General features: G+C 38.6%; 1 protein-coding gene across 2 annotated transcripts in view; it reads left to right on the top strand.

The window, feature by feature from the left end:
- LOC133226619 (cytochrome c oxidase assembly protein COX16 homolog, mitochondrial) overlaps nt 1–20,066 on the top strand; it is a 299,200-nt gene that overhangs the window by 39,136 nt on the left and 239,998 nt on the right. Inside the window, exon 4 of one of the 2 annotated variants that reach the window (XM_061380355.1) lies at nt 11,971–12,120. In XM_061380355.1, coding sequence (XP_061236339.1) covers nt 11,971–12,087 — 117 coding nt within the window. In that variant the 3' untranslated portion in view covers nt 12,088–12,120. Of the gene's footprint in view, nt 1–11,970; nt 12,363–20,066 lie in introns of those variants that run through there. The other variant, XM_061380354.1, reaches the window with a different exon arrangement.

Below are 20,066 nucleotides of genomic sequence, written 5' to 3'. Positions count from 1 at the left end.
TAGCATTATATCTGCAGCTGTTACTGAGGATACCAAGCCAGCTCTTCTGAAGCATGGTTACCTGATGCATGCAAATGCCTATTGGTCTTCCCTAAGACTTTTATAAGTAACTTACTGTTCTTATAGAAATGTACATATTGAATACATAGTGAATTCTTTTAGAAAGTCATCATTTCTGCTGTAAACATAAGCCTTTATGTGCATATTGCAAAACATTTACAGGGGGAGTTTAGGTTAGATATTTTAGGAAGAATTTTTTTACTGTGAAGGTGGTGAGGTGCTGGAATGGGCTGCCCACGGAAGTTGTGAATGCTTCATCCCTGGCAGTGTCTAAGGCCAGACTGGACAGAGTCTTGGGTGACATGATTTAGTGTGAGGTGTCCCTGGCCATGGCAGGGGGGTTGGAACTAGATGATCTTAAGGTCCTTTCCAGCCCTAACTATTCTATGATTCTATGATTTCAAACATGTTGAAGTCTGCATTTTGCCTCCAGTGTGTTGGTGGTGATTAAAAAAGTTGTAATCAGAGATTTAATCAATTTACTGTGAAGAAATTGACATAGAGGCAGTTTTTCACCTTTTAATTTACTTATCTTCTCAATCTACACAAAAAGTATTTTATTTCATATAGGTATATTTTCTCATACTATTCTAAGGAAGAAAGAATTTGCATGTGTAATTTGTACTGAATTTCTTTTATCTCAGATCTGTTAATAAAGCCATTTATCTTGAGCCCTGGGACATGACAGAAGAGCAAGCTACCTTTGCATGCCTTCCCTGCTCTTTCTGTATTCCTCTCACACACTTAAGTGTCCTCATATGGCCAATTAGTCCTTGTTGCTTCCTTTTGCCCAATAAATCATGCCTCTGTCCACTAGTGACGCTGGTACTAATGTGAATGTAGTTCTGCTGCTGAGCTGGGTCTTGTAGAACACCCTGTAAAAAATGTCAAGTGTTTGACCTGTGACAAAAGCCTAGAGTATTTTATTTGAAAGGACAAATACATTGTTTGAAAGAGAGGGGATAAAAACCTGATTAATATGATGAATGAAAAACATGCCAAGTGCAAGGTCCTACACCTGGGTCGGAGCAATCCCAGACACAGCTACAGGCTGGGCAGAGAAGGGATTCAGAGCAGCCCTGCGGAGAAGGACTTGGGGGTGCTGGTCGATGAGAAAATGAACATGAGCCAGCTTCAGTGTGCGCTTGCAGCCCAGAAAGCCAACCGTATCCTGGGCTGCATGAAAAGGAACGTGACCAGCAGGTTGAAGGAGGTGATCCTGCCCCTTTATTCTGCTCTCATGAGACCTCACTTGGAGTATTGTGTGCAGTTCTGGTGTCCGCAACATAAAAAGGACATGGATCTGTTGGAACAAGTCCAGAGGAGGGCCACGAGGATGATCAGGGGACTGGAGCACCTGCTGTATGAAGACAGGCTGAGAAAGTTGGGGCTGTTCAGCCTGGAGAAGAGAAGGCTGCGTGGAGACCTCATAGCAGCCTTCCAGTATCTGAAGGGGGCCTATAGGGATGCCGGGGAGGAACTCTTCATTAGGGATTGTAGTGACAGGACAAGGCGTAAAGGGTTAAAACTTAAACAGGGGAAGTTTAGATTGGATATAAGGAGGAAATTCTTTCCTGTTAGGGTGGTGAGGCACTGGAATAGGTTGCTCAGGGAGGCTGTGAATGCTTCATCCCTGGCAGTGTTCAAGGCCAGGTTGGACGAGGCCTTGGGTGATATGATTTAGAGCGAGGTGTCCCTGCCCATGGCAGGAGGGTTGGAACTCGATGATCTTAAGGTCCTTTCCAACCCTAACTATTCTATGATTCTATGATTCTCACAGATGTTTAACATTCACAGTACTTTCCTTTTCACTGTTTGAATGCTATCTCAAAATAACATTTCTAATTCCTAACATTTGGTTTCTGAACTTCTGTGAAATTAATGGTCTAGTGCACACTAAAAAAGCTGGCCTTAGTCAGTTACGTCAGTTCCCAGAATAAAGAATTGTTTAGGTTTTTTTCAATCAAATAAACAACATCTTCAAGTGGAATTTATTAACATGATAAAATAGAAAAGTCAGTTAAGTTTGAATCAAGTTTGTGATATCCAATGGAAACCACTGGCAATTGAAGGCGGAGAAAAAAAAAATCACAATAAATAAGAAGTGTGAAGGATTGCTATGGAAACAGTAAATGAGAAGTTATAAAGCAGAGAAGATTGATAAAAGACAGTTGTCTGATAAGTAAGCTGACAAGGATATGGGTAAGAGGATAGTGTTGCAGGAGACTAAGAATAAAATGAGGATGTAAAATCATGAGTAACCATGTTGACAGAGTAGCATCATTCAAAAAATTTATTTATATTTCTTTTAGAGAAAATGGTATTCAAATCAGAAGAGACAAGAGATGTACTTCCAAACCTCTCAATAACCAAACAAGATGTTATTTAATATCTGTTAGGGTCTGCTGGTTTATAGCAGAGTTCCAAGAAAATGCTTGGAAGACTTCAACAGCTGCTGAAAAATCACAATCTGGGAATTATGGTTCTTTGGGAATCGTAAGCGGACAGGACGGTGTTAAGTGTTCTGTGAGATTTGGGATATATCTGGGAAATACTGACTACTTTTTTCAGGGATATGGAAGAAATTGTAGAATCATTACTGTTGTGCATGTGACACTGTTTGAACACAACAGCAAGCAAAATAGGTTCTGTGTCTTTCAGAGTATCAAAACTGTTTTAATTTTTCTTTCAACTGGTTGCAAGCTATGGGACTCAGCATGGCATAAGTGAGTAGCATAAGTATATGGTGGTCTGTGAATGTTCAGTATAGAGAACGCTGCTTTCTTAAGTATATGAATATTGAACAGTTTTTGTTCCTCATAATCTGATAAATCTTAAAAGGTCAACATTATCTCTGGACAAAAATTGCGTAACTATTTGTCCTGAGGCTTACAGCAAAAGTATTGCAATTGCAGTATTAAAATGTTTATTCAGGACAATTTGGTGGCTTGGGAATAGAACTTGTGTATTTCCTGTCTTAGGAGTAAAAGAAGAATTTGAATAAGCCTTTCTGAAAAAGATTCAAACCAGTTAATGTTAATTTGACGTAACTGCAGGGGTTGTAGTGCCAGCAGAAAGGATGAAACCTTTACTAACATAGTAATTTATAGTACTAAATAGAGGCATTGATTTGTCTGGACACCAGGACTACTCTAGAAGGAAAGTAATTCCTCAATGCCAGTAGTTGAAATCAGCAAGTACCTTGTTGCTGCCATTATCAGTACCAGAGGATTAACGAATTTGCTGTTGTTGAAGAATTAACAGATTAGGGTATTGAGTAGGTTTATTTCAGTGTCTGTGAAGATACTAGTGGCTAAATACCTTGAGCTGTTTGAGATATGACAAATATGTTGGGAAAAAGCCCTCCTTAGTGACTGTTGTGATACTAAATTAGATTGAGTTATTATTCTTTCGCCCTTTAATCGCTCCATCCCTTCCATGAGCTCTTTGTGGTCAGTGCATTGTCCAGCCTAGCCATTAGGTTCCAATTGTCCTTCAGGTTGTGTGTGGGATGAGTGGGGTTTCTTGGATTTCAGTTTATTCATGTGTAAAATGATCTTGAGTTTTTATTTTGCTGTAATTTTTCATTATTTGCTGTTTTGTAGAGAAGAACAAAGTGATAATAGCTTATTATTAATGGAAACTGCCAGGGGCAAGGATTTTAGTTCAAATAGTTTGCACTAGGCATTTTATTCTGAGTGGATGTCGCAAGGATATAGCGAAGCTATAGTTTGCTCCTTTTCTTCTTGACATCTCAAGTCTTGTGTGCCATAGGTCAAAATGTGATCAGAGAAACACAAGAAGGTGTGTTTTGGTGACTGGTATGGCACAGGAAGAGTTCTGGTGTAAAAGCCTTCTTGCAGGAAGAAAGACACTCAGCCTCCAGAGGAAACTTCACAGGGTATTCCTTTTTACTGGTGTTATATCTGGAACTCATCTCTATTGAACAGTCCTGTAAATTCTTTCCTGGTTATATTTATGATGTATCTTTTTGCACATGATTTTCTTTAACTGTGAGTTGTTTCTTTCATGTGTGTGGCATTTGCAGTTCTCTTATCCCATAAGAAGACACTAATTTCTCACAGATGGAGAACAAAGTGGAGCAGTTAACAGTGCAGTCAGACAGCAAACATGGTCAGGATTTATAAATGCCTATTTTAAATATAACATCTTCTCCTCACCCTTTCTCCAAAACAGAATCCTTCATACCTGCTTGTGCTCCCTTTATGCTTTTTCTTTTAGTCCCAGAGGAACGAACCATGTTAGGGCCAACACTGTGTGTTGTCTCAGTTACAGAAAAGAAGTTTGAATAGGAAAAGTGGCATCCACACAGCATGGCTGAATTCTTTCATTTATTGTCCTAAGGGATGCTGCTAGCTTCTACCAGGCAGTATTGGGAACATTTTCTTATGCAGCTGACTAGGTGGAAATGTGAAGCACTTCTGTCATACTAATGGGCCCCCTGTGGGGAATTGCTAGATCTTTGGTATGAAGTAGCTTTAGTTAGTAACTTTAGTGTATGGGAATTTAGCTACACAGCTGAGGCTATATTACATTCCTCTCACGGAGTGCCTCTGAAGAGGGGCACAGCAAAACAGATAGTTTTGAAGGAAGCTCTTCTTCTTGCCTTGTCAACCAGGCAAAGTGGCTTTTTGCAAGAATATCCTTCTGTTTGTTTTGCTTTGCTTTTTTTTTGCCAATTTCATAAACACTATCTGGAATATTCTGTGACTGTCAGCATAGATCCAGATGATGCCCACATGGATGCTTAGGCTAAATTTGAAATATACTTTAAAACATTGTTATACAATTCTTACGTGTTCTTTTTGTCTCAAATTACTGCAACCCATCTTTAAGGCTCTAACTATACTGTACAAATATACTCTGCAGTAGCAAGTTACTGTCAGAGTGCTGGTTACTGTCTGTCCTAAGAGGCTTACTGATCAAGTGGAAAAATGTGATGCAAGATGATGGTGGAGACTGACCATGGAGTTTGCACACTTTTAAAATAATCAAAAATTTGAAAATTGAATGGAAGGTTTCACTATTTCAACCTCTGACTTCATTGTACATGTGGTAAGACTTGAGTTTTGCCCAAGTATAGCTGGGAGACATCACTGAGCAAGTTCAGAGGATGAGGAAAATTCTGTTGGCAATTCAGTAGGTAATACACCATCTTGTTCATAGCATCTTCTTAGCAGCTGATGGGACAGCCAGGTGTCCTGCTGTGCCATCTTACAGCTCTAACATGAAAATAACAGAAGAGTCTTCAAGTGCGATGCACTTCAAAACCAAAATAGCCTCCAACTACAGAAAGACCCCAGAACTTACCTTCTAAAACTTCCCCTTCACTCTTGTGAAAATTTAGGTAGATGTCTTGATCCTTTTCAGATAGAAGGCCTTCTGATTTGATTTTGAAGACCTGTTGGTTCTGATACAGTGAAAGGCAGATTTATTCTCAAGTGATTTGCATACTGTACATTTAGCAGTTTTGCTGAGAAGTAGCTTTTCTGTTACTGGCAATATAGTGGAGGACTAACATTCATATTACTGTCCTCATCAAACAGAAGGAATACTTTTCCTTTTTTTTTTTTTCCTATGGGAAATCTCCCCAACAGCACAAATCAAACAGTGGCCACTGACAGAACTGAAAAAAAATAAATATTTATGGCTGAAAGGATTAAAGTTGCTCTGTTAATGTTAGACAAAACATTTCCCTGTACTTTCTACACAGAGAAAAGCATTCTGTTTCAGCATTTAAGTTGACAAGCAAGTTTTGGAAGAGAGATGAGTGGAAAATCAGCAGGAAAGTGTAGATAAGAAACAGAAGTCCTGAACTACACTAACTTTGTGTGACTGTTACCTGAAATAACTTGAGGCCAGGACAGAGGAGCAGCATGTGAGAAGCAGAGGATTTAACTCATCAGTGCAGAAGGGTCAACTACTTAGTAAGGTTGGTTGATGATTTGAAGGAGCGTGTTACTTTAAGGTAGTTGTTTAATGGCCTGAATTTAAGTTTAATTTAACATATTGCCATAAGCCTTATCTAGTTGTTTCTTTTCTTATACCCACCCACTTCTCAAGTAGTTTCATAGTGGCAACTGATTGTTTCTTGTTGTGGTAATCTCTTAGCCTTTCGCTGTGATGTTCATCACAGCTTCTTCTTCTTACATAAAAACCTGTAAAAGCTTATTTTTCCCTTCTCTTCAGAAGGAACACATCATGAATCTAATACATTTTGATCCTCATACACCTCTTTCTTTTTTGATTAGAGTATCTTTTTATCATTATAAGGTGAACAAAAAGTGCCAGATTTCATATACACGAAGTAAAAAAAATTCTTGACATTTCCAGGTATTTATAGTTCTAGCAAGATGCTTCAAGTGAACCTTCTCTGTGGAGTCAGGAGGCTTTTGTTGGTTCCAGACAGGGACATGCTGTGGAAATCCGTATGTTCTTCCTACCAGCCACGGAACTGTCATTTTATGTTCTTACTGCGCTCCTGCATTTCAAAAGATCATGTATCCCCTTCAGCCAAGCTCGCCTTTATGTAAGTTGAACAAGATCCTGAAAACATCCCAAAAGCCTGTCCCTGACTGCTCTTCTTTTAGAGGGTTGTGCTGCAGTAACTAGGATATACTTTTACAAAGTTTAATATGATAGAAAGTTTGCAAGATCAGGCTCTCAAGGTTGGGAAATTCCTTGGTCCTGTTAACTTGGGTAGGTCTCCCAAGCAGTAAATTCAGAGAGAAACCTTAAGAAGAAGTCCTTCTCTTTCTGGGGAACATTATCTGTAGCTTGAGAAAACTTCCATACACGAGGGAAATGAAAATGTACTTCATTGCTTAATTAAAAGTGGAATTTGCTGAATTTTGAATGTTTGATCTTGAAAGTATACTGCTGCCCACGTGCTATTCTTTACAATGGATCTTTCAGAGTTTCATTTTTGCTGAAGAAGATAAGCTGAAAGTAAATGACCTATGCATGAATTCCCTTGACTTTACCCATAGAGTTTATGACCGGGAAGTGCATCTTGGGTGATCTGCAGGTGTAATGCATAAATGGCACTGGGTTATCCTCTGACATTTAACATGGTTATTAAAACATTCTTCATTTTAAGAAGGGAAATTGTCAGTTTTGAGGAAATCATGGCAAACACTAGTTCCTAGATGGAAGTCTATCTGCCTATGTTATTTTCTGTTATTTTAAAAACTCATGGCTGTGTAATCACGTAGTTTTAACCAAGTGTTATAATTGTTCAGTTTACAGAGTAATTTGCATCACTCTAGTATTTCCACACAAAACTATGACAGCACTCTGCAAATATTAATTAAATTCTGTGACATTTCTGAGATGGAGGCAAGTTCTGATCTTAGAAAAAAATGGAAAAATGATGCACAGACAAATTGGTGGTGCAGTTCCTGGATACACATCTTTTACAATATAGCCACTTGAAGATGTTTCTGTTTTCTGTCAGTGATTCCTCCAGGTGTGCCGGTTCAGGTGTTTGCCTGGTCTTATGCTTAAACAGGATTCACTCATAAGTAGTATGCATTTGTTTTCCTAATCTGTTTTATTTTTATGATTGGGACATAGCTCCACATGGTGTTGAATTGGCATAATTAAAGCCAAAATAGGGAAACAGTCTTTAAATGAGTTCACCATAAATCAGTTAATTGTGCCATAGATGTCTGATACTGGATCCCACTGAAGTAAGCAACGAAACTTCTGTTGGTTTTAGCATTGTATTTTTTGCCAGTCTTCAGCAAAGCCAAAAAGCGAAGCAGCTCTGGGGACATGTAAAAAAACAAAACAAAACAAATTCTCTTGATGAACAGAAGAATCTTATTCTGGCCATAGCATGCTGCTTGCTGACTTGTTTGTATACTAATAACATAAAAACCAGAACATTCTCTAGTTGGAAAAAAAGAATTTTTAGAATCTTAGGATTTAGTCTCTAATCACAGTCTGTTAAATCACAGATTATTAAATCACTGATCACAGATATTAAATCATGTCCCATCCTAAACAAAGTAAGTAACACTAAGTTTATATTAAAAAAATGAGATGTCAGAAAGTTGGCTCTTGGAGAAAGCTGTGAAAAAAACAATAAGGCCATATCAGTGTGATGGTAAAGTTAAGATTTATGCACAAGACAGCAGTTTCAGCTTTAGCCTTAGTACTGTACTTCTGCATCTATATGTGATCACAGAGTTCCTAAATATCTCTTATATGGTCTTCAAGCTGTTTTGACACCTGTGCAAAGCTAAGCTTGTTTCATGCATTTCTTTCACTGCATCTTTCAGCCATGAGGACATTCTTCCCTGGCTTATCTTTTATCTGAAAATGGGTTTGCTTACTATAGTGATGGAATATAATTGTCTCTCTGAATTAGGGCAATTTCTTTCTGTGGTGCTCATCACAGAATTTATTGTATCAGGCTGTAAAGTAAACAGGATTTTCTTATCCATCCTTTCGCATGTGGGAAACAAAAGACCAAAGTCAAATAGTTTTCTGCAAGTGACCACCTTGAATTAACTCAGTCTGAGCACCAGTAGCTCTAAATGAATTTCTTAAGATTTCCTTTTGTTTACTGTGGCATGAGGGCTGTCCTGCAAGAACAGAATTCAAGCTCTTTTTTTAAATTCTATTTTATTTTAAGGCTGACAGAGGATTATGGCTTTTACTTAATACCCAGCATCTGAACCAGCAATTAAGAAGTGAAGGTCTCTCTACATTCTTATAGGTACCTTTGCACCGGGCAAGTTGTTTAACAAAAGTCTTAGAAGTCAAGTGTATGGCAAATGGTTCAACAGTTTTTTTGTTGTGGAGCTTCATTTTTCTGTTGTTGTTGTCTGTGCCTCTCTGCACAGCTTCTTTTTTTTTTTTTTCTTTCTTAAATTTACAGCTTCTGTCAGACCTGTACTTTGAAGAGGCAGTTTAGCTGATTTAGGAAGTGAATCAGTAGATTTAATGGACTACACTGATCTTAATTTAAACAGCTAATTTTCAATATCCCTTGGGCTATTTGAGGCAAGCAGGAAAACTGGTATTGGTCTGATCTGATTACATTTCATTGTAGTCTCCAATGACTGACATAGTACATTTGAATTGGAAGAAAAAGCTTTTTGGTTTTTAGACTGCCAGTTCTTACGGATTTCAGTTTAGTAAAAGCCAGAAGTGGTAGTTTACTGTCCTTATGTGATGTGTCCATGAAATCAGTTGAGCAGAGTTCAGGTGGCCAAAAAGAGAAAAGAAATTAAATGAGAAATTGTACCAGGCTCTTGTGCACCCCAGCCTCCTTGCTGGTGGGCTAGGGTGAGAAGCTGAAAAGGCTTTAACCCTGTGCAAGCACTGCTCAGCAATAAGGAAAACATCCCTTTCAACACAAATCCAAAAGAGAGCCACATACTAGCTGCGAAGAAGAAAATTAACTCTATCCCAGTCAAAACCAGCATAGGTAGATACTTACGAAGATACCTGTGCAGTAGGAAAACATTGCAGACCAGATTTTCAGGTCCCCTTTCACTGGTGATACTCCTTGTGCTTATCCACATGCATCAGGAGCCCTGTATTCTTGCAAAATCGATAGCATTAGTTTAGAAAATTGCATTGTCTAATCATGCTACCTTCTGATGACTGAACAGATACCTGTCCCATAAACTGCTCATTTTTTGCAGTGTCATGTGCCAGTAAAGATGCTTTCTTCTTGAATTGCAGCCAGTTATCAAAGACAATTTTAATACATGACACTAAATGTTAATGATCTTTATAAATATGGGAATAAAAATTAAAAATACAGTCTGTGTATTCATTAATCTTTATATCTTAATTTATAAAAATAACTCTGTCAATAGATCTCATCTGTTACCTAGTTTCAGGCAATGCCATTCAGTGTACATAAACCTTAGTGGATTTATTCTGTCAGTATATCACAGTGTTTTCTAGGTACCTTTATGCTTCCTGTTGGAAACTGCCAAAGTATTTTCTTGTACTAGTTTGTTTAGCTTTGAAGTATTTCCAGTTTTGGACAAACCTCTTTGAAAAGCCTTTGTGAAGTTTCAGTGGCAGATTAATATGGTCTTCTGGTAAAGACCTCCAGTATGCATGTCTCTTTTGATAGACTTCTTTAGATAGCCTGTCTTTAGATACTGCAGGTTTTGTTATATGTATTTTAAATGTTTCTTGTTCAGACTTTGGGAGCTGAGTACCTTCGGCAATAGTTCAAATCCTCACAGCTGTGTGGTGCCTTTGTGTTTAATAAAATCAGCATGCTTCTGTTAAAGCACAGGGTTATTTTCAGTGTAGTTTCTTTGACACTTCCCATAGAATAAGATGATAAATTCTTAATTTGCAATCAGAATGGATAGTTGCTGCTGCATGGAATGATGGATACCTTCCCTCCTTCTCCCTCCTTCCCTGTCAGCTCAGACTCCATCCAGTTGAAATGAAGTATTGGCTAATCATAAGATGTATAAAGTAGTGAAGACAATTTTTCAGAAAGTAGTGCCAAGTCCACTGTATAAAAAATTCAGTTGCTCTTACTTTGTGAGCCTGCTGTGGTTGTGTATGTGTTCTCATGTAACTTCTGTTGAATGTTATCTAATTTCTTTTGATATCTGACTAAACTCATTGCAATTTCCTCAACTGTAGAAGTGGCAGAAAACTTTTACATAACATGGAATAATAGCAGCAGTTCTGTTGTAGCTGTTGAATTATTCTGTGACTGTTATTCACATCCTTCAGTGTTTAGCACTGATTTGGATGATTGATAGTAAGCAAATTAGACCACAGGTTCAGGGCAGGGTTAACTATTTTCTCGTGTATTTTTACAGCATTTGCTGAGATAAGGCCTTGATCATAAACCAGAAGTTTAAATCCCACTGCAGTATGTATCATTAATGGCATGAAGGATTGCCCTATTTACTAATGTGTAGAACAGCCCTGGTTCTGGCAGTGGAGCAGACCCCCTCCTCAGTCTCCTGTTGACAGACCCCCACTGTATCTGATGTACTGTTCCACAGGTTGGTATGTGAGTATTCCCTCTGGCTGGTATTTCCTGTGTCTGCTGGGAACAGACTTCTAAGTCTCTTCTGTAAGCATCAGTCTCTTAAGGACTGTGGAGATGCAGTATGTTTGTGTTGTTCAACTGCAGCACTTGATAGGCGAGGTCAGGAGAGCTCCTGTTCTTCATTTTTGTGTGTCTCTAAAGCTAGATAAATATGGCAGCTATTAGTTCTTCTGACTGGAGATGATAGGAATAGGAAGTGTGGTAAATAAAATCTAGATAGTTTTTAAGTGTCTGACAGTTTGGTCAGTTACTGTATCTCATATATGACTTATCTGTGATGGCTGGGTGCCGTGAGAAACTTAGGCAGCAGAAAGCATTACATACCTCTCTGAAGTTAAACCCACATGAATTGAAGGGGATTGCCTTATTACTGTCTTCCTTTGTGCTAGATAATTCAACTTTTCCAGTGTGCTTTGTGTTGACAGGGTATTTGTGCTGACAGGATACTTCAGGTCACTAATTGCTAATCTTCTGCTTGAGCTATACCAATGCTCCACTACTTCAGTACATGGCAGACTTGCAGTTGAAGAACAGATCTGGAAAACAAGGTGAGAGAAGAAAGAAGACGTGAATACAAGATACCTTCAGTCATGTTCAGATGCGATAATGCTTCCTTCTATTTCTCAGTTAATAAGCAGATGGAGTGATGTAACTATATTGATAACTCCCATGTGTTTTTTTTTCCTTGCTGTTGAATTTCTCTTGCAGGGTAGATGAAAGTTCATCAACCCAATACTGATACTGAGCTTCTTGTGTTAAAAGAAAACCATTTATAATACTACTTACTTTAAATCATGGGCTGTCAAGGTCACACTGTTATTTTTGCTGTTTGTCTGCAGAAGCTGAATAAGACTGACCTGAATAACTGGGAGAACATCAGAGGACCCCGTCTGGGGGAAGATTCTAGGAATGTTCAGAAGCAACAGCGGGAAGCTCTCCGTCTCAAGAGACAGTGACTGAGCAAGCCTACTTTGGTGCCTCTGCAAAAAAACTAACCAAACAAACCCAACAAAACAGTCTCAAGCTGGACTGTCTCAGTTTTCAGTATAGTTTCATGAATACACATGGGAAGAGGGGATTGCACTGAGCTGGTGTACATACAACTAACTGAAATCAATCCAAAAGGCAGTGTGTTATGTGAAGCTCTTTGTTTGCATCTGTTTGCACAGAGTTCTATAGGCTGCATATATGAATTCTTAATAAAAAAAAGCTGATTATTGTACTGAGAATATTCCATTGTTTTTCAGTCCCTGTCTTTCAAAGCCACGATGCTTCAGCAAGGAATAACATTTCAGGAGTCACTTGTCAGTACCAGGAGTTATCATCCTAATGAGAACAACAATGCTGTCATCTAGATATATGTGACCAGATAAATGCTGCTCTAGAGAGCCCCTGCATGACTTCAGGCTCTTAAGCTTGGAAGGGACTTCATAGGCACATGAGCTGTTTGAAGCAGTGAGCACATTTTTGACTAAGTAATATTGTTGTATTTCATTTCCAGGAACTTAACCTTACAGAGACATATATAGAATGTCAGCTTGTAATTGGTCAAATAACATTTGTTTAGCTGTGGTTAGATTTTTGTGAACAGTTTATTGATATCTTTGTGCAGGCAGGACCTTTGCACAGCAAATTCTCAGCTGAAGTTGGAAAAATTCTTCCTCAACAAGAACTGCACTGTTTCTCTGTGAGCAGGTATTGTAGCAGAATCTTTCTGAACTACTGTATAGTGGCAAAGCTCATCTTACATGTATTATTACATGTATATTTGTGCATGTGCACATAAATTTTTTATCTTTTGATGAATTCTGCTGAAATGCTTGTCTGTTTAGATTTGTCTTTGTGTGCCAGATGTCTGCTGTTAGAGGACACCAGGCTACCATTCTGGACCCTTCTACTGGGATAGTTCAATAAAGAAGCATCTAGTCAATTTTTCAAATGGAATGAAGCTTTTGGTAAGGTGTTAACAATGGACTTGTAAAACTCCTGTTCAGAGAAATGAAGGAGTAGAGTGCAGGTTAACAGTGGATTCTAGTTTGAAAGCATTTAGTGAAAAATAATGATGAACAAAACACAGAAATATTTAATATATTTTTAGTAACTTGATATTCCAAAAAGACTATTTTGGGAAGGGTCATCTTATTTCAGCAAGTCTGGAATACAGGGAGTAATTACTTTTATGGAGAACACTTCTTATGTCGTAGCTTAGAACCTAGTTTTAGTTGGTTGCTTGCTGGTTGTAGGGTCCCCTACCCCTCACTTTTTCATAGGCACTGTATTTTCTGTATTTTTGTTGGGCATATTTGTAAGTATCTGTGAAGTGGGATCTCCAGAAAGTGATGGATTTATGTTAGCGTCTCTGAGAAACACATACAGTTGGAAAACTTTCCAAGTCACCCTTCTCTTCAACTTCCCTTTTAAGAGACAGCCCCTGTCTATTGATAGTCCAATAAAAAATTCTTTACAGCTTATTTTTTTTCTTTTTTTTTTAATGCTGTTGACACATTTTTTAATTTAAAAAACCCCAACAACCCCAAACCCCAATCAAACAAAAAAGCCCAAAAGTAACTTTTGGCAACTGTACTTCTCATAAAATGGGGAGAGCTATTTCAGCAGTTTCTCCTTATTGCCATGCACTTGACCAATGGCTTCGTGTATTTTGCTATGTTTTTCCTAGCCAGTGAATTGGAAATAATACTTATGGAAGGCACGTTGAGAGTCAGTTAAAGTCTCTTAAGTTGTCATGTAACCTAAAGTAGAAGCCACTCCAGAAATGTTCACAACACTAGCAAAAGAGGCAAACTTCAATTGGTTCAGGATTTGTGCTTAATTTGGCTGCTTATTTGAGCTATCCTTTTGAAAGCCACATTATAGCACTTCTGGTTATCTCTTAAGGCACCTGGAGACAACCTTGTGGAATTCCTGAATCATTATTCTAAACATCTGTGGCTGGGGGGAGACAGAGGTAATTAAAGACGAGTGTTAGTCAGAGACAGTGATTGACGTTTTTTATCCTCTTTGGTAACTGACATATACCAGTCTGAGGGGAGTGAAGCAAAGCTTTAATGAGAGGTGTGAAGTATTTAAGGGCTAAAAGAGAGGACTGAAGAAGCCAGATCTTCTGATTTATGCTGTTGAAATTAGAAGTAAATGAAGGAAACCTGACTGGGTGTTTGTGTGGTATGTGGACTGAAAGATCAGTTTCAAAATCCCTGTTCTAACAATACAGGATAAATATGCTTCAAAGAAACTGGCAAGGTTGGTCCCTGGGATCCTCCATAATAAAAGCAGTTGGACATAGAAGTGGAGGGAAACTGGGACACCTGTCTCTATGGGTAGAGAGAGCACAGTGTAGCACCAGTGGGAATCTTGCTGGATAGTTCACAGCAGCAGCTACCTGTAGCCCAACATGCCAACTGGATTTCTGTATGAGATGAGCCCTGTGGATCGTACTTATTGAGTGTGTTTCTCCTGTAATACCTTCAATTTGCAGACTCATGGATGACCCAAATGAGAAAATGCTGAATATCTTAGTTCAGCTGTAACACAGGTGAAGGAGACACCCAGTGAAAGCTGTAGCTACTGTGATCCAAAAAATGCTTCAAAACCTACTTAATAGCATAGCAGTTGAATTTCAAATCTCCTGAATACATCAGCTGGATGTTTAAAACTTTTAGAATCAAGATGCAGAGAATAATCTTGCCAGTAGTGATCCTCCAAGGTCTTGAAAATGGCTCCAGCTACCCAAAAAATTAAGGTTATGGCTTAATAACAGATGAGTGATGGGACTTTTAGACCAGCATAAAGAATGTAGAGACTTCTGAATTACAGCTTAAATATACCTCATCATCATCTGGGGACAGTCCCAGAAAGGTCCATTTCTTTACAGAGAAGCAGCAACATGGAGTGATTTAAAGGTCACTGTTCTTTGGATGTTTTACACAAACACTTTTTCTTTCACTGTATGTGCGTGTATATAGGTGAAACTTAAAAACAGTAGGTTTCACCTTCAGAAATAACTACATAGATCCTTGTACTTCTTGATGATCTTGCATTTGCTCTGAGTTGCTGTATTTGAATTTCCAGCACAAGTCCAGGGCAAGTTTCATTTTTAGATCTTGTATTTTCTGGAGGCTTTTCTTTCTGCAAAAAATGGGAAAGGCTAGTATCATCCTTTGCTGCTAGCTACTTCATGTCCACTGGAAAAGAAATAAGAACAAAGAAACAGAGAAAAGAAGGGAATGATCTGAAGTCTTAAGAAAAGCAGAGTAACTATTTTTACATAAATATGGTCAAAGAATTTCCATAAACTCTGATGGTTAGAAAGGCTGTTTTTTGTCAGTGTTTTCAGTGGAAAACCTCTTTTCATCCTTTGGTGGAGCAAGGTTCACAAAAAAAAATTTCCACTCTATTTTAGACTTGTGAACTAGAAGGTTTTAATCAAAGGAAGGTAATTGCTCACTGTTAGGTCTTCTTTTCCTGCAAAGACTTGCAGCCAGACTTGGCCAACACACAGTTTCTGGGCTTGGGAACAAAAGCTCCATGCAGATGTTTTTCTTAAACTTGTCCTCACCCCAGGAACCTAAAGCAGTCTTTCATACCAGTAGAATCAGGCCGACTGTATTTTCTTGTTCAACGTGTACTTTAACTGCATGTTTAACTGTCTTGCGTTACACAGACCAGCAATTAAAGTCTCACCCTCACCATCTCCGTGTGGCTTGGGAGCTATGTTAAAATTAAATTCAACCAAAGCAGCAGCTGGTAGTGCTGCAGAAAGGACATGTAAAAAGTGGTTATACATTGCAAATGTGAAAAGTAGTATATGTATCACAGACACAGGTCATTTGAGAAAGGGTTGAAAAAAAACATGAATCCAAAAACCAGAAATGAGGGGTACTGTATTGCCAGTGCCTCTGTTTGAGAAATTTATGCACTTCCACCCAGCACACTTGGAGTCTAGCTTGACGTGCTTCATTTGATGGAAAAAATGACCATACTTACGTAGCATGTCTGTTTCAAAGTAGTTGATGAAATCCTTGATGTTCAATACTAACTCCGCTGTGGGTGTTCAGTACCAAATCCATTATGGTATCAATCTTAAGGAGGCCCAGTGGTCCCCAGGAGTATGGCTTAATCCCAGGCAGGATCAGCAGTAAACTCATCTCTGTGCCCTACTAATCATTCTCGCTCCTCTTTCTGTCCTGTTTTTCAGTGTTCCTCTTGAAAAATAATGGCTCTGTCTCTGAGCTGCTCTTTTGTAATGGAGCTGGCTGTAAAATGTCACCCTCTTTTTAAAAAAAAGTTCATTTTTTAATATCTGTCTACCAGGAATTGCAGAACAGTGGTTTCTGAACTAATTTGAAGGTGTCCTGAACGTAAGCTCAGAAACATGGACCCAGTATTAGATCCCCTTAAGTATGGCACCCAGCATATACGGGGTCTCTTTTAATCTTTAGATACACAGTGTTGTGCTCTCTGGTTTATGTACAAAGGAAATTAAATGTACTTTTTTCTTTCAAAGGTGAGATCTTCATCCATCACCAGCTGTCAGTTCCTAATAATGTTGCCCATAGAACTGTTACCTGTGATTCAGTGGCTTTATTGGACTATCTTTTGTTGAACAGAGGACATCAGAATAAAATTTTAGCTTAATATAGCTCTTTTCATACTCCCGAATAAACAGAGAAAAAGAAGAGAGCAAGACCAAAGAATCTTGCATTCCAGACTCAGGTTTCTTCTGTTCTGCAATAGATGGGGCATTTTAAGAAAGAAAAATAAGGAAAATGAATGTGAAAAAAAAAGGAAATAAGAGAAAAAAAGATGTGGAAAGAAAAAAAGCTTAGGGACAAAAATAGTTAATTTAAAACTGTGTGTTCTTTCTCACTGGTCCTTCTGGATAGAGAAGGAAGGAAAATTGTTTCTGTCTGAGGAAAAATTTTTAGCTTAAAAAATACTTGTCTCAAGTCAGAATGAAAAGTTTGAGTATAACATTTTGCAAGGTGGTGGTTTTAGAAATACTTTTGTTTGGGTGAACAGTAATGTTTTATTTTGCTTTTCATGTTTTTCCATTCTTGATTCTTTTTCCTCAGAGAGTTTAGCTCTAGAAATGAAAACCCGCCACTGAATCTGAAAAGTGTGCTTTTCACTTGAAAGATTGTCAGCACAAAATGTTTCAACAGCTTCCCAAGCTTTTCACAAAAAGTGATCTCAGTAACAGTAAAGATCTATCAAGAGTGATCCATCACAACAGGTTGCAGAATGTCAATCAACCAAACTAAAAAAATAAGACTGGAAAAGCTCTTGTATCACCTGTACCAGTCAGTTCTTCATTACGTTGTGAATGTGGATCCTGCTCATGGATGAGTGCATTGCTGCACACCTTTGTGGATGTGTACACCTGTGTTTGGGAAGTTGCCTGCTTGCAATTTAGCAGAGCATTTTGGTACTCAGTAACTCAAGAGGAAAGACCTACCCCTTACTGCATCCAGTATTCTGCTATCTCAGGTGATACTGTTTTAACTTCTACACAAACAGATAAAGTTCCTTCTAAAAGCTAGTTCCCCTCCCTCCCTGCTTTCCCAAATACCACAACCTGAATTTATTTCTGTTTAGTTCATCTTATAGAATCACAGAATGGTTTGAGTTGGAAGGGACCTTAAACATCATCTAGTTCCAGTGCTCTGCCATGGGCAAGAACACCTTCCACTAGACCAGGTTGCTCAAAGCCCCATCCAGCCTTGAGCACTGCTAGGGATGGAGCATCCACAAATGATGATATTAAATAATGTAATTTTTTATTAGATATTCAAATAGTGTGCTTGTATGTCATAATAAGAAGAAAGACAACATTTTTCCCAGTCTAAAAAAAGAGATCACTCCTGTTTAAGGGCTTGGCCTAGGGTTTCCATAATTTTAAGATCTCTGTCTGGTAGCAAATTGGCAATGAAAGACAGAAGTCTTACTCATGTTCACATATATTTCAAGCAACTATAGTCCATCCAATTCTGGAGTCATGTTTTACCATTACTTGGCTATCCACCCCACTGCAGATGCATTTTGCCTTCCTGACTGGGCTGTAGATGTGATTAAAGTTAAACTCCTATTTTCAGAACAAAAGTCTGAGTTTGCACATTTCTTGTAATGGGCCTTCTGGGCTGTGTGCTCCCTGTGAAGTGCAAACATCCTTACTGGCCATGCTGCAATAATGGGCAGCAAAATCACATGCTTTATTTTTATCATCCTTTAAATGTGGATGAACCTCTATGCAGTTTGGTCAGTTTTTAAAAGTTCACCCTGGTGCTTATATGAGATTTTTAGTTTTAAAGTGAATTACAACACAGTGTTTTGCAGTTTGACTTACGGAAGCCATTGGAGAGGGAACAGCTGGAAATATTCATGGTATGTTTCAGTTTAGCTAAAGCCTTCTATATTTTAAATAATCAGAAATTCAAATGTCTTAAATGCTTGTTTGAATGTCTGGGTTTTTTTTGTATTTTCCATGACCAGCATAGAACATCATTTTCTGTTAAGTGTACCGAGGTTTCTCAACTAACCCAGGTTATTCAGACTTTGCAAGAAAAAGCTGGACATAGTAACCTGTACTTTCTATGGACAGACCCAGCTGGATGGACAATGATTTTGAATCCGAGTAGGAGGAAGAGACCTTTATCTCTTACCTTTCATCTGTTCATGAAGATTTCTTACCTCTGTAATGAATTATTCACAACAGAAATTAAAAATTGAGCAGTCTTTGTCCCTTGAAGCTACACAGAGTTGTTCAGTGTTACCTGTCAGATCCAGCTAACAAATACTGTATATGATCTTCAAAGTGCAGCTATAATGTCCTGGCAAAGCCAGATTTCCACATTATTATTTTAGATCAACCTCACTAACTTGATAGTAACCTCTGCATGTGTCATATCATACACAGGTCTCACAGCTGTTTATCCCTGAGGAGTCTATTGTTGCCCCCCCCCCCCATCTTCTTTGCTAGCAATAGAAGGATGCGTGGGTTGTCTACAGCTCCCTAAGATTAAAACCACCAAGACTTCTGCCAAATAGGAGTATATTTTCTTGAGTTTTCTTTTTTTTTTAGTTCTGTTGCTGGCAAACTCTATCCACATCAGCTGACATATTCCATACAGTCTTTTTGCATTTCCCTCTCTGTGTGTTCACATAATGCCAAGAAACTAGTGGGAGAACAGGTGTTAGTTCTGCTCTGTGCTCCCTGCACAGAGATAACCATGATCTAGAAACTCCTTCAGCAGTCAACCAAGGTATTGCTGTGCCTTTTTCTTTTGTCCTTGTTCTTTCTCTCTTGGAGGATTCAACTGCTTTCTTCTTTCTTTGCATGAAGAGGTATAGCAGATCTGAAATTTTGAGAATATATAATACCTTAAGGTCTCATGTGCTGCCCTATGACCATTACAGCTTTTTTTTAGACAGTGTGCATTATATATCAAATATAGTAGATAGATAGATACATACGTACGTACCTACACACACACACATTTAAGGCTGCCCCAAAGACTGAATTCTGTTTTCTGTACACAGACAGTGGAGAGCTGGAGCATAGCATCCCATTGTAGTCAGTGCCTTGCCAAGGTGGGGACTGGCATGAAGCACCTCTGAGGGATGAAGATGGTTGCCTTAGTTGGCTCTCTTCAGTAAATGCCTGCCCAGGTTATACAGAAGAGAATTAATATTCCCACTGACACACATGGTAGCTCCATTGAAGTCAAGTGTCTAGGCAGACGTTAACATCAAGGTGCATGCAGACAGTGATCACCTCATACAAAGGTGGATGTCTACCAAAGTGGATGTTGAATTGTGCTCCACTTCTTCTTCCCTTCTGCTGATGTGCAAGGCACTTAGATTATGAGTTTGGATCACTTTGCTTTTACAAGACTCTCTTTGGGTGAGCTGGACCCAAAGA

Source organism: Neopsephotus bourkii, unplaced genomic scaffold (genome assembly GCF_033783945.1).
Source record: "Neopsephotus bourkii isolate Nb327-2 ecotype Australia unplaced genomic scaffold, CSIRO-AGI_Nbou_v1 NB_1792, whole genome shotgun sequence".
In the NCBI taxonomy this organism is placed as follows: domain Eukaryota; kingdom Metazoa; phylum Chordata; class Aves; order Psittaciformes; family Psittacidae; genus Neopsephotus; species Neopsephotus bourkii.
Note: the sequence above shows the minus strand (reverse complement) of the source record. Positions and strands in the feature narration are given on the sequence as shown.